Source organism: Macrotis lagotis, chromosome X (genome assembly GCF_037893015.1).
Source record: "Macrotis lagotis isolate mMagLag1 chromosome X, bilby.v1.9.chrom.fasta, whole genome shotgun sequence".
Classification (NCBI taxonomy): Eukaryota; Metazoa; Chordata; class Mammalia; order Peramelemorphia; family Peramelidae; genus Macrotis; species Macrotis lagotis.
The window spans coordinates 68,105,093-68,117,765 of record NC_133666.1 but is presented as its reverse complement, the minus strand read 5'-3'; the positions used below and the strand labels follow the sequence as shown (position 1 = coordinate 68,117,765).

The window sequence follows — 12,673 nt, the reverse complement described above, 5'->3', positions numbered from 1 at the left end:
TGGGGAATGGCTGAACAAATTGTAGTATCTGATTAAAACCGAATACTATTATGTTGTAAGAAATGACGAGCAGGATGTTCTCAGAAATACCTAGAGAGACTTCTGTAAACTGATGCAAAGTGAACAGAAATAGGAGAATAGTGTACACAGTAGCAATACTGTAATGGCCATCAGTTGTGAAAGAATTATTTAACTTCTTCTCAATTGCATGTAAACAAAAATTTTGAATTCCAAATTCCTTCCTTTCTTCCCTCCCCCCCACTTAAGAAGGCAAGCAATTTGATATAGCTTCTATACAGGCAGGAATGCAAAACATTTCATATATTAACTAGGTTGCAAAAGAAAACACAGAAGAATAAAGAAACTTTTTTTAAAGTAGGTATCAATTGGTATTCCAACTGGCACAGTTCTTTCCCTTGGAGGTGGATAAGTACTTAGGAATTGTCTTGGATCAGTGTACTGCTGAGAATAGTGGACTCCGATACTTTATCAAGATAATGATCAGAGATGATTCTAAGGGACCCATGATGAAAAAATGTTATCCATCTCCAGAGAGAACTGATGACTTCATAGGACAGATTGGAGCATCATTTTTTCCCTTGGGGTTTGTATGTTTCCTTTTGCAACATGGTTAATATGGAAAAGTGTTTTGCATGACTTCACATGCATAACCAATATCATATTATTTGTCTTCTCAAGGGGTGAGGGAGGGGTAGGAGGGAGAGAATTTGGAACTCAATTTTTAAAAATGAATGTTTAAAACTTTAAAAATATAATTATGAAATATGAAATGAAATTGAAAAATTGAAAAAAGAACTCATAACTATGAAAATTGTGTTGTTCTAATTTTTAATGGTATGAGCGTTATTATCGAGATTGCATATCCATGTAGGATGTTTTGTGGAATATGGCATAAGATGTTGGTCTAAGCATAATTGCTGCCTGATTGTTTTCCCAGTAGTTTTTGTAAACGAGAGAATACTTTTCTAAGTAATTTACGTTTTCTAGCTTTTCAAACATGAAGTTACTGAATTTTATTTTTTCTGTTTCTCCCTTGTTGGGTCTATTCCATTGAGCTACTGCTCTACCTTTTAACTTGTACTAGATGATTTTGATATCTGCTGCTTTATGACATCGTTTGAAATCTGGAAACCGCTATTCTTGCTTCACCCCTACCTCTTTCTAATATTTTCCTTGAGTTTTTATTTTTCCAAATGAACTTTGTTATTATTTTTATCAAGCTCTATAAAGTGTCCCTTTGATAGTGTGATTCATGTAGCATTAAAACCATACATTAACGTGGATGGCGTTGATGGCGTTGCTAATTTGTGCTTCTATTCGTAAGGGCCAACCACAAGCACCAAATCATCTTTGAGCCCTTTAAGTTGTTCTTTATTTCTTTAGGGAATGTGTGGAATTGAATTCATACAAGTCCTTTGTGTGCTCTGGTGGATTGGCATCCAGCTACTTTAGACACTTCTGTCATTATTTGAAAGGGTAATTCCCCTTCAATTCCTGCCTCAGATTTTTTTCTTATTATATAGAATTACTATTGATGTTTGAAGGTTTCTGTTGTAGCCTGCAACTTTGCTAAAGCTGTTAATGTCTCAATTAGTATTTCTGTTGAGGTCCTAGGATTTTCTAAGCAAGTGTGTCCAACCCGCAGCTTCAGACTGCATGTGGCTCCCGTCAAGCCCATTAATGAGGACATTTGTTGTCATATTCTTTAGTGATATGGGTTGCATTGTAGTAATGCAAACTATTATTTCATCAGCAAAATGGGAAGGCGTTATCTCCTATTTACCTATCTTTACAACTTTATTTCTTTATTTTTTCTTATGCTATTGCTAACATTTTACTATATCAAATAACAGTGAGGAAAATGGGCATCCCTGCTGTACTCCTCTGTTTATTGGGAAAACTTCTGATGTGTCCCCATTGCATAGGATGCTTGCTTTTGGTTTTATATTTATATTTGGTTTTTATATTTAAAAAAGATCCCTCTATGCCTATACTTTTTTCCAATCGTTATTTTATTTTATTTTTCCAACTACATGATATGAAAGTTTTCCAACATTCATCCCCATGCATATGCATATTTTTAAGTAACAGAATTTTCTTCCACCTTCCCTTCCCACCCCCCTCCCCCAGCAGTAAACAGTCAGGTGAACATTGTACATTATACATTTGTGTTTAACATGTTTACATATCAATCATTTTCCATATGAAGAATTAGGATTAAGGGAAAAGAAAGAAAACCATGAGATAGGAAAGAAATACAGAAGAGAAATTTCTAAAAAAATGAATGTAGGGCTCATTCAGATTCCATAGAGTGTTTTGTTTTGTGTTTCTTCCTCTGGATGGAGAAACATGTGAGACTTTTCTCATTTTTTTATGATTTCTTCTGGATATAGGCCTAGAATTGGAATTGCTAGGTCAAAGGGTATGAGCCATTTTATTGCTCTTTGGGCATAGTTCCATATTGCTTTCCAGAATGATTTATACCTATACTTTTTAAAGTGTTCAATTCCAAATTTCTCTTTAACTTTCCCACCCACTGATAAGGCAAGAAATAGAATATTCATTATACCTATGAAATTATTTTATGTCTATACTGTTTGGGATTTTGAGCATAGATTTGGATTTGTCGCTGACTTTCTTTATTGAGGTCATTATGTTGATTGTTTTCTTAATGTTGAATCCTCCTTGCCTTCTTGTCTTGGTATAAATCCAACTTAAGTCAAAATCAGTGATTTCTTAGATGAATTGCTGTGGTCTGACAGGAATTTATTTAAAATTTTTGAATTGATGTTCATTAATGATATAATTCTTTGTGTTTTAGCCTTTCCTACTTTACATATTTGTATACTATTTTGTCTCATAAAAAGAGTCTGGTAAAATGTTTTATTTCTCGATTTTAAAAATTATTTGTATATAGAATTAGTACTAATTGTTTAATCATGTAGAATTTTATAGAGAATCTGGACTGTTAGAATGATATCTTTCTATGTAGTTTTTCTATGAGTTCATCAGAGCCAGTAGTTCCTCCCTCCCGTGGAGTTAATTTCCAGCTAGTGCTACTTTTTCTGAATTTAAGTAAAGTTGTCTATTTGATCTTCTGGTTTGGTGGGTATTTTATATTTGTGAAGTGACTCCTTTCTTTCGTATTCCCAGTTTTGGTAGCATGGTCATAATAGCTCTTATTTCATCTCTTAAGGAGCTTTCCCTTTTATTATTCTTATTGAAGATATAAACTGCAGTTTCTCTAGACTGAAAACTTCAGACATTTTGGAGAAATGGCAGAGTCATTACAACACGAATCTGTAACAACCCTCCCTCACATCAACTTTATGGCTCATGCTAACGAGTTAACATGGAAATCTTTCAAAGTGATTTCTGAAGCTTCCTTTCCTTGCTTTAAAGGTTCCAAATAGGATTTTGTGGACTTGAACTGTGTATAAATCTTTCTCTGTGACTTAAGGATTCATTGACATGCTTCTTGTTTAAAGGAGAGGCCTGGGTGGTAGTATGTGGAAATTTGTTAAAAAGCTTTTTATGGGGGCAGCTAGGTGGCACAGTGGAGAAAGCACCGGCCCTGAAGTCAGGAGTACCTGGGTTCAAATCTGATCTCAGACACTTCATAATTACCTAGCCGTGTGGCCTTGGGCAAGCCACTTAACCCCCATTGCCTTGCAAAAAACTAAAAAAAAAAAAAAAAAAAAAAAAAAAAAAAAAAAAAAAGCTTTTTTATAATGGGAGCCCAGTTGCAGCTTGTTCATAAAAACTGAGTCAGATAGGGGCAGCTAGGTGGTGTAGTGGATAAAGCACGGGCCCTGGAGTCAAGAGTACCTGGGTTCAAATCCGGTCTCAGACACTTAATAATTACCTAGCTGTGTGGCCTTGGGAAGCCACTTAATCCTGTTTACCTTGCAAAAACCTTAAAAAAAAAAAAGACTTTTGGGGCGGCTAGGTGGTGTAGTGGATAAAGCAACGGCCTTGGAGTCAGGAGTACCTGGGTTCAAATCTGGTCTCAGACACTTAATAATTACCTAGCTGTGTGGCCTTGGGCAAGCCACTTAACCCCATTTGCCTTGCAAAAACCTAAAAAAAAAAGAGTCAGAGAAAATGTATTCGCTCAAAGGGAGTGAGTGGTAGCTTGAGTGACCAAGAACTGGAATCCATTTTCTTTGTAAATATCCCTAAACGATTCTCCCCACGTAGAAGGGATGAGGTGATGGCAGGGAAAGAGCGTAAAACGAGTGGCATGCTGCCCTACTTGTAGAAAAAGGCTTGGACGAGTTTGAAACGAACAACTGCTGTATCAGTTGCACTGCTTCATATCTTTGCTCATTAACAGAACAAGTAAACCTCCTCAGTAAGGAATTCCTCGATCACAAACCGGCACAGTCGACTTCAATGTCTCTTAGGATTGTAAAGCTAGCAGCTTGAGTTGTTTCTTATAGAAACGGAATGGTCAGGTTTGCAGCACACACCATTTAATAAAATAATTAATTTACTATATACAAGTAGAATTTTATTTTAATACTTTTAGTACAAAGGATGGGCTCTGTGATTTCACTAACACAGAGACTTCCCAGGTGAGAAAAATTCCCTACACTAAGGCTTTTTCTACAGCAGGTAAGTTTAAGTTGCATAAGCAGTGTGTTTCAGAGACAACACTTGAACTCAGATCTTTTTGGCTTCCTAACTTGGAGACCTGTTGTCTATCTACTAGACCACAGTGCTTCTCATCGAATCACACTTTTCCCACATCTTGCCCATACAAATTCTGGAAAGAATAAATTGCCATTATCCATTGGAGCAATTTATTTAATGAATTTTAGGAAAATATTGATGGGTTCATATTTTAATGCTTATCACAGTATTGATTCCCAACAAAAATGTCCAATTTTCCATTGACTAGTTGGAGAGTCGAGTGACAACACCAGGGGTCGATGGCAGCTCTCAGCAGAAACAAATGGAACTCAATGGATGGTTTTCTAAAGCAGCACATGTCCTGGACTTTACAGGCAGCAGATCTATTCAATACAGCAAGTGTTTATCTAGCACCAAGAATTGTGCAAAAGCTTTACAGATTTTCTCACAACAACCCCTAGCCCATTTTACAAAGGCAGAACTTAAGTGATGGGCATACAACTACAAAGTGTGAGTTGACCTCAGATCTTTGGGACTCCAGAGCCAGCACTCTATCCACTGTACCACATAGCTCTGCTAGGGAAGGGAAAACCAAAAAAAAATCAGTCCTAGTCCTCAGGGAGCTTAGATCCAACCTTCTCAACTTGTTTCTGTTCAGAAGCTCACTGCTTTTCTGTCTACATGGACAAATCAACCTGCAGATGACACAAGACTCTCACTGCAAACAGCAGGGTGGCAAGTTTTCATTTTAATGGTATAATGAATGTTTCAAACTAATTGCAGTGAATGGAATTCTATCATATTAACTTGGAATGTTTCAAAATGCACGCATTCATAACTCCTTCATTGTTTCCATTTCCTAATGGCATATTCCTGTTTAACACAGGAAGTTTTGTTGGAGCTCTTAGAACAGTGTGTAGATGGCTTGTGGAAAGCAGAACGTTATGAAGTAATTTCCGAGATTTCCAAATTGATCATTCCAATTTATGAGAAACGTCGGGAATTTGAGGTAAGGAATTTCAAGGAAAAAATATTATAAAGTCTATTTTTGGCAAAATCATTTAAAGCAAAGAAATCGGGGGGGATAATTTCAGTCTTGAAAAGATTAGTAATATCTTGTTACATTCATTTAAATGCATGTAAATTGCTATTAGTTTAGGTGTCAAATTGAGCACAAGAAGAATTTTTGTTTGTAATTAATGAAGAATGTCAGACAGCAAAATAACATAAATATAGCCCAACAAAATCCTTGCAAAAAGCCCTGGGTTTTCAATCAGGCCAGGGTTCAAATCCTAATTGTCTGTAAGATCCTGGATGAGTCAGTTAACACCTCTGGGACTCACTTTCCTCACCTATAAAATGAAAGATGTGGCCTAGCTGGCCTTTAAGGTCTCTTTTTAGGCCTGTTTATTCATCTTTGATTTTACCCAATTCTCTCACTTGTAGCTCCAAGAAGCTGTAGCATGTGCAATGGCTCTATACCCTTCAGGGCTCAGATTTGTCAGTGAGTTAGAGGGATGTCTATCACCAAACACGCAAGGATGTCCCCTGGCAGAATGGGTGGATGAGAACAATTTGTTCCAGTGGCCATGAAGACAGCTAAAGCAGGCTCTGTGGAGAGCTTGGTCAGGCATGGAAGGCACCAAAGTCATTGCCTGCATCCTGGGTCATTGCCAGTTGTCTTGAATTGCCACTGGACTTTGATGTCTCTGGAAGAGAGAGTGCAGCTGATGACTTTGTGGGACTCTGCAGGACTCTGCCTCACTTAAATCCAGTTCACATACATCAAGACATCACCCTGTGTGGTCACTGGTTTTCTCTGAAAATGAAGGATGAATAAAATAACAAGGTCTCTTTTAAAACTCTAAATCTTTGATTCCATGTATGTGAAGTCCTAAAGAATATAATCTTGATTCTTTTTAGGAGCTTATTAGACTATATAACTTTACATAATAGTTCATTTAGTAGTTTTGAGGTTTGTCTTTTCATTGTGTTTTCAGAAAAAGGTCTGCAGAGTATTATATAGATAGGTGTATAAAGATAAGTACATATAAATCTGTGAAAGGCAAAGGAGAAGAAGCTAGGCCTCCCCATTCTGGAACACAGCTAAATCCATGTCATTGTATTACTATTCCCATTTCTTTTAAGTATGTAGTAGGAATCTTTTTAGGTTCTCTTAGGAGTAGAGCAACAAATTTCTATATCCCCCAATTCTTTCATCTGACTGCAGTCACCTGAAAAGTGTCATGATCAGAAGCCATGAGGGTTTCTGTCATTTTTAGAACCCACAGAAGATGATATGTTCATAAAGCACTCCCATGTACGTGAAAACATCTCTACTTTACAAAGGGAATATAGGAATGTCATGTCAAAGATGTTATTTTACAAGTGGAGGAATGCTGCACTTGGAGGAGGGCTGCACTGTGGGCTCCTTGGGGATGTTTCGATGACTGCAGAGATCTGATTTCTCTTGTGGACACCAGGTTTATTTATTCCAGGGCTTCTGCGTAATGGTGGCTTAATTGAAATGCATTTTGAAAATGACTTTGACTTTGTTTTGCAAAAAAGGCCACACTCATGGGTGTGTATTCCTCTTTGCAGAAACTTACTCAAGTTTATCGCAACCTGCATGGAGCATATACCAAAATTTTGGAGGTCATGCATACGAGAAAAAGGCTGTTAGGCACTTTCTTCAGAGTGGCCTTTTATGGACAAGTAAGTGGGCAAGGAAATGACTATCTACCCTTTGAGCTACTTCTTTGTAGAGAGCCATTCTGACTTGGTACCAGTATAGGATTGAGGATTTGGTTTGCTTCTGTTCAGTTTCCTTACTTATTAGGCTTACTGAAGTGTGCATTTAAATTTGAGTAGATGTGGCTTTTAAAGGGGTAAAAAAGATAGGGCTTCGGTCTGGGTCTTTTCCCAGAGTTTCCTTTTTTGGAAGCCTTTGCTTCTCAATGTTTTCTTGGTATATTACCTACCATATCCAATCAGAATGTGATTTTCAAGGCAGGGGTTGGGAGTCAACTTGAAGTGGCCGAACTGCTCCCCTTCCTTGCTCCTTTGAAGTCGGTGTCCTGTTCTGCTGCCTAGGGTTGCTTTCCCTACCAGATTTAGCTGTGCTCAATTTCCTACCCCCCCCACACCCCCTAACCCTCCTGCTTCAGGAAGCAGGAGAACGAAAGAGGGAATGGAACAAATGGATTCAGCTCTTGGACAGAGTTTGGGTCCCTCCCAGGCTTCAGGCATGGCAGATGTGCCCCCACTGGACAATCCTATAGAGAACTTGAGGGAAAACAAGCCTATCCCTAGCCTGGGTGGCATGAGTACTGCCACAGAGGAAGGTTTCCTTTTCTTTATGCCATTCTGTAATTTAGGTATTAATGCAATTATTCAGGAACAGGTTCTTGCTGCTGCTTCCAGAGAGGCAGTCATGTGGTTGGCTCCAATTATTTAGCATTTTGCTGTGATATTAACTTGGGGCTCTTCTATACCTTTACATTATCTTACATAGCTTTTGATTGCTTTGTTTTTAGTGAAGCATTTAAATCATGTCTGTCTGTGCCATTCTTAAATGGGTCTTTACTCTAATTTTGCAACAGGCCTTCTTTGAAGAAGAAGATGGAAAGGAATACATCTACAAAGAGCCAAAGCTCACAGGGCTATCAGAGATTTCGTTGAGACTCATTAAACTTTATGGAGAAAAGTTTGGTACAGACAATGTCAAAATAATTCAAGATTCAGACAAGGTAATCCAGGCCCTGCATTTCTTGGAAATGCTTTCTATGTCCGCCTTTCACTTGTGTAGTGGCAAGTGACAGCTAGCCTACTTTTGGGAAGTGGAAGGAGGGGCAGCAGTAACCTCTTTAGCTCTCCTTCCTGGTCTGTAACACAATAATCCTTCCAGCCCTTCAGCCTCCGCTCCACCTGTATTTTACAAGATCAAATGAAATCAGATTTTCAAATTCATTAACAAACTGTAAGACATTAGCCACATGTAAGATGAGCTTGTTATTTTCTCTACATTGAATTCTCTGTTGGTATAGAAGTATACTGTGGGATGAAGTCACTTCATCAGTGTTTATAAAGTGGGCACCTAGGTGGCACAGTGGATAGAGCACCGGCCTTGGAGTCAGGAGGACAAGAATTCAAATCCAGACTCAGACACTTAGCTGTATGACCTTGGGCAAATCATTTAACCTTGCTTGCCTTACGTCCAAGGCACTGATCCACATCTGACCACTGGACCCAGATGACTCTGGAGAAGAAAGTGAGCCTGGGAACTTAGCCCAGCCCCCCCCCCCCCAATCCAGTTCATGTGCTTGTCATGGCATCACATCCCTAATAGCATGCATGGTCAGCTTCAAGAATGAAGGACAAACCTCAGAATCACAGTGTTTAAATGGAAAAGGCATTAATCACATTGACATGGCCTTGCCTTACTCTGTTTACTTTGCCAGTCCTTAAGTATCCCGAGAAATAATTTGTCCTATGTATTCCGTTAATGCAAAGGTAAACGTCTTTAAGAGAAAACCAAGTTCTTGAGCAACTGATTTTGGTTTCTGTGCCGCAAGCGATAAGAATCTTATTTGGAATAACGTCTACATTTGTCTCAGATAAATGAAAGCAAAATGTTTTCAATTAGTTGAGCATTTTTTCTTATTATCCAAATAGGGAATTTAACTAGGAGTGAATGGCAGGAGAGAGAACATGCAGGCTCATTTGAATGTCCTAAACACTGGTCAGGATTCCCTGGAAACAAATGATCTGACTCTCATCTCTTCTTTCTACAGATGATTACTGCCGCTTTCTAGTTGAATAAATATGTGCTGAGTACCCATGTATAAAGAACACTGTGCTAGGCTCTAGGAAAGATAACCAGTTTAGAAAGATGCAGAACTGCCAAATCCCCCATATTTTAAGTCGCAAGTATTTCATGAGGCCGTCGTCATGAGTGATTGTCCCTGGAATGGTGGTGCAGGCAAAACCATCCACAAACCCAAAAACTTTGCATTTCTATAAGATGATAAGCTTTTAAGAAAATTCCTGGGTACTTAAATGTTTACCAACTTAGACTGTAGGTATATCTGTTAAATGTGTTAACCTTTTGAGTTTTAGGACAGTTACCAAGGATAAGACAACAGAAACCATGGCTAGCTAGCAGAATAACTGTGCCATTTTCATTACTTACCAGCTAGATTCTGGATGGTTCCTCGCACCACTCCAAGTTGTCTTGTCAGTGTTTACAAGGAGTTCAAGGACTTTAAGAAAACCCCTGTAGAGAGGTACTTTTGTCAGAGGAGTCCAGGGCCTCTCATTTCTAAAGTGATAGAAACAGGGCAACCTGAGCAGCCACCTCAAATATGGGCCATACACGGGGACTATCTACATTCTTACAAAGATGACTAAAGAGCCAGCAATTCCTACATACACCGTATTAGCAAGGGCTGTGATGAGAAATGATGACTAAAGAAACCGAAACCATCATTCACTAGTAGTCTTCAGCCTTAGAAATGGCCTGCTCATTCCAAAAGGGGATTCCAGCCTATGGTGCTAATACATACCCAGTGACCCACCATCACCCTAACTCATCTAGGGCTACTGGGCTTTCTTTCAGGTGGAGAGTTAACTAAAGATTTTGTAAAGTAAGGTTCCTCTCTAGGCAGTGATAGAAGGGTAGTTTTCACGCTGACAGCAGTGGGGTGCGGAATTCTTGCTCTGACAAGCCCCAGAGAACACCGCCATTGTAAGCCATGGCTATTTTAGCCTGATATTAAGTTTAAGCTTCCAGAATAACATCAAGGAAACTTGAGGAGTACAGCAATGGAATTCACTATCTACATTTCAGAATGGTGCCACCTGAGCACCCAGGCTGGAGCTCCCATCTTCACTGGCCTAAATCTATTTGGCCCTACACCTATTTGGCAATATGTGTAGCCTTCTTCCTTTCAATTCAGAGCTGGAATTGAACCTGTAGGTGCCATCACCCTTTCACAGTCCTGACAGTTTTCAGCCCTCTTTTGGCACTAGTAGATTTCCAGGTCTTGCAGGGCTACACGAAATTCCTATTGACTATCAAATTTTAGAACTAGAAAGGAGAAAAATGTAAGACATTCATTATAAGCATTGTTTCAAGCCCGATTATTGTGTAACTGCTGGGGTGTCTATTAATATGTTTTATGCCACCCATGGACTCAAGAGTATAGATGGAGACAGATTTCAGGAGGGCCGTGGCCAATAGAGGAATGTCTGGGAAGTGAGGAGAAAGACAAAGAAGAGGATAAATGTGGCCCTGAAAATAGAATTAAACATGAAGCAAATATTGTTTTGTTTTTAATGCTGTAGTCATCAGGATTACAATTAAGTTCAGGCTACATATTTTTTAAGGCAATGGGATTAAGTGACTTGCCCAAGGTCACACAGCTAGGCAATTATGAAGTATGTGAGGCTGTTTGTGAACTCAGGTCCTCCTGACTCCAGGGCTAGTGCTCCATCCACTGAGCCACCTGGCTGCCCCTCAGGTTACATCTTAAAAGCAAAACCAAAAGGTTTCATCTAGAGTGTTGTTTTCAAGTCCTCCAAGCTGAATCCAAACAAAGCCATCACACACCTGAGAGGAGCCCTAGCAATGAAATCCTTCCATTCCCCAATTTAGGGACAGAGGGCCAAGAGTAATGAAACACAGTTTTGAAAAGGCCACTCTCCCTAAGGGATCCAGAAGATGCTTTATGAAAGCAGGCCCAGTTTTGGTGTTGCTAGGCTTCTGACCTGGTTTTAAGCAGCTGGATCCCTTGATGCCTTTGGGGCAAGGCCAGGCTGAATTGTCTTAGTCCCCAGTTTAGTGTGTAAGGGTAGAGAGGGAAGTAGGATCTAGCCAGTCAAAGAGCAGGTGTTGATGTGTTGATAAACAGGGGCTACACCCTGAGTGTATATTCCAGTATGTTAACCAGTAGTGTCTTCTCAATGCTTACCATTTAGTTTGGGCTTATTTTTGCTTCCTTTCATCCTCTAGTGAGTAAAAATGTGTCTTCTAGGTAAACATCAAAGACCTTGATCCAAAGTTTGCCCACATCCAAGTCACGTACGTGAAGCCCTACTTTGAAGACAAAGAACTATCTGAAAGAAAGACAGAGTTTGAAAAAAATCATAACATCAACAGATTCGTTTTTGAGGCTCCTTATACTTTATCTGGCAGAAAGCAAGGCTCAGTGGAGGAGCAGTGCAAACGGCGAACCATCCTGACCAGTAAGTGTCCATACAGCCCTGTGTGGATCCCCTGTGGTCCGGTCCCCTTCAATTCATACGAGGGGCATCTGGTTAGCATCAAGATGTTTTCTGGCCTCCTTGGCTCTCCTGCAGAGCCCTAGCACTGTGTTGTGCTGAATGCTAACATGGCCATCATTCCTGATGGCTCAAATAGCTTCCCCCAGCCCTGCTGCAAAAATGCACCAACTCCCAGTGAAGTCGGGGGGTGGGGGGGTGGAGCCTTTTTTACATTTTGACTATTATGGAAAAGTATTTCTAATTAGTAAACTAATGTGACCTTTTATTAGCATCAAACTCGTTCCCATACGTTAAGAAGAGGATCCCTATAAATTATGAACAACAAATAAATTTAAAACCCATTGATGTTGCCACTGATGAAATAAAGGATAAAACTGCTGAGCTGCAAAAACTCTGTTCTTCGGCTGATGTGGACATGATTCAGCTCCAACTCAAATTACAAGGCTGTGTTTCTGTCCAGGTATGTCCTGCAATAAATATTGAAGTCCGAGCACGGAACCCCTCTTCACTGGAGCTTTCCTGGCAAGGCTCGTGGGGTAGGGGGAGGGGAGCAGAGCTGTCATTCATTCATTCTAACAGTCATTCTTTACGTGGCTTTCCATACACTTTATAATGTGGTCCAGTCAAAGGGATTTGCTACAGATGCCCCTGCTAGAGCCAGGTTCTGTTGTTACAGACCAGAGACCATTAATGGTTTCATTAGATGTCACCTTTCCTGAAGATTTATTTTAGA

At 39.5% G+C, this 12,673-nt stretch overlaps 1 protein-coding gene and 1 long non-coding RNA gene across 3 annotated transcripts in view; one reads left to right on the top strand and one right to left on the bottom strand.

Moving 5' to 3' along the window:
• Positions 1–12,673, top strand: part of DOCK11 (dedicator of cytokinesis 11) — a 195,625-nt gene that overhangs the window by 175,802 nt on the left and 7,150 nt on the right. For both annotated transcript variants that reach the window (XM_074201251.1, XM_074201250.1), the window contains 5 exons: positions 5,543–5,665; positions 7,258–7,371; positions 8,259–8,405; positions 11,691–11,901; positions 12,210–12,400. In XM_074201251.1, coding sequence (XP_074057352.1) covers positions 5,543–5,665; positions 7,258–7,371; positions 8,259–8,405; positions 11,691–11,901; positions 12,210–12,400 — 786 coding nt within the window. The remainder of the gene's footprint in view (positions 1–5,542; positions 5,666–7,257; positions 7,372–8,258; positions 8,406–11,690; positions 11,902–12,209; positions 12,401–12,673) is intronic.
• LOC141498225 (uncharacterized) lies at positions 3,749–12,281 on the bottom strand. Its single transcript, XR_012471588.1, has 3 exons — positions 11,628–12,281; positions 9,848–9,931; positions 3,749–6,475 (listed from the first exon to the last, which is right to left on the bottom strand). It is a non-coding gene; the product is annotated as an uncharacterized LOC141498225 (long non-coding RNA).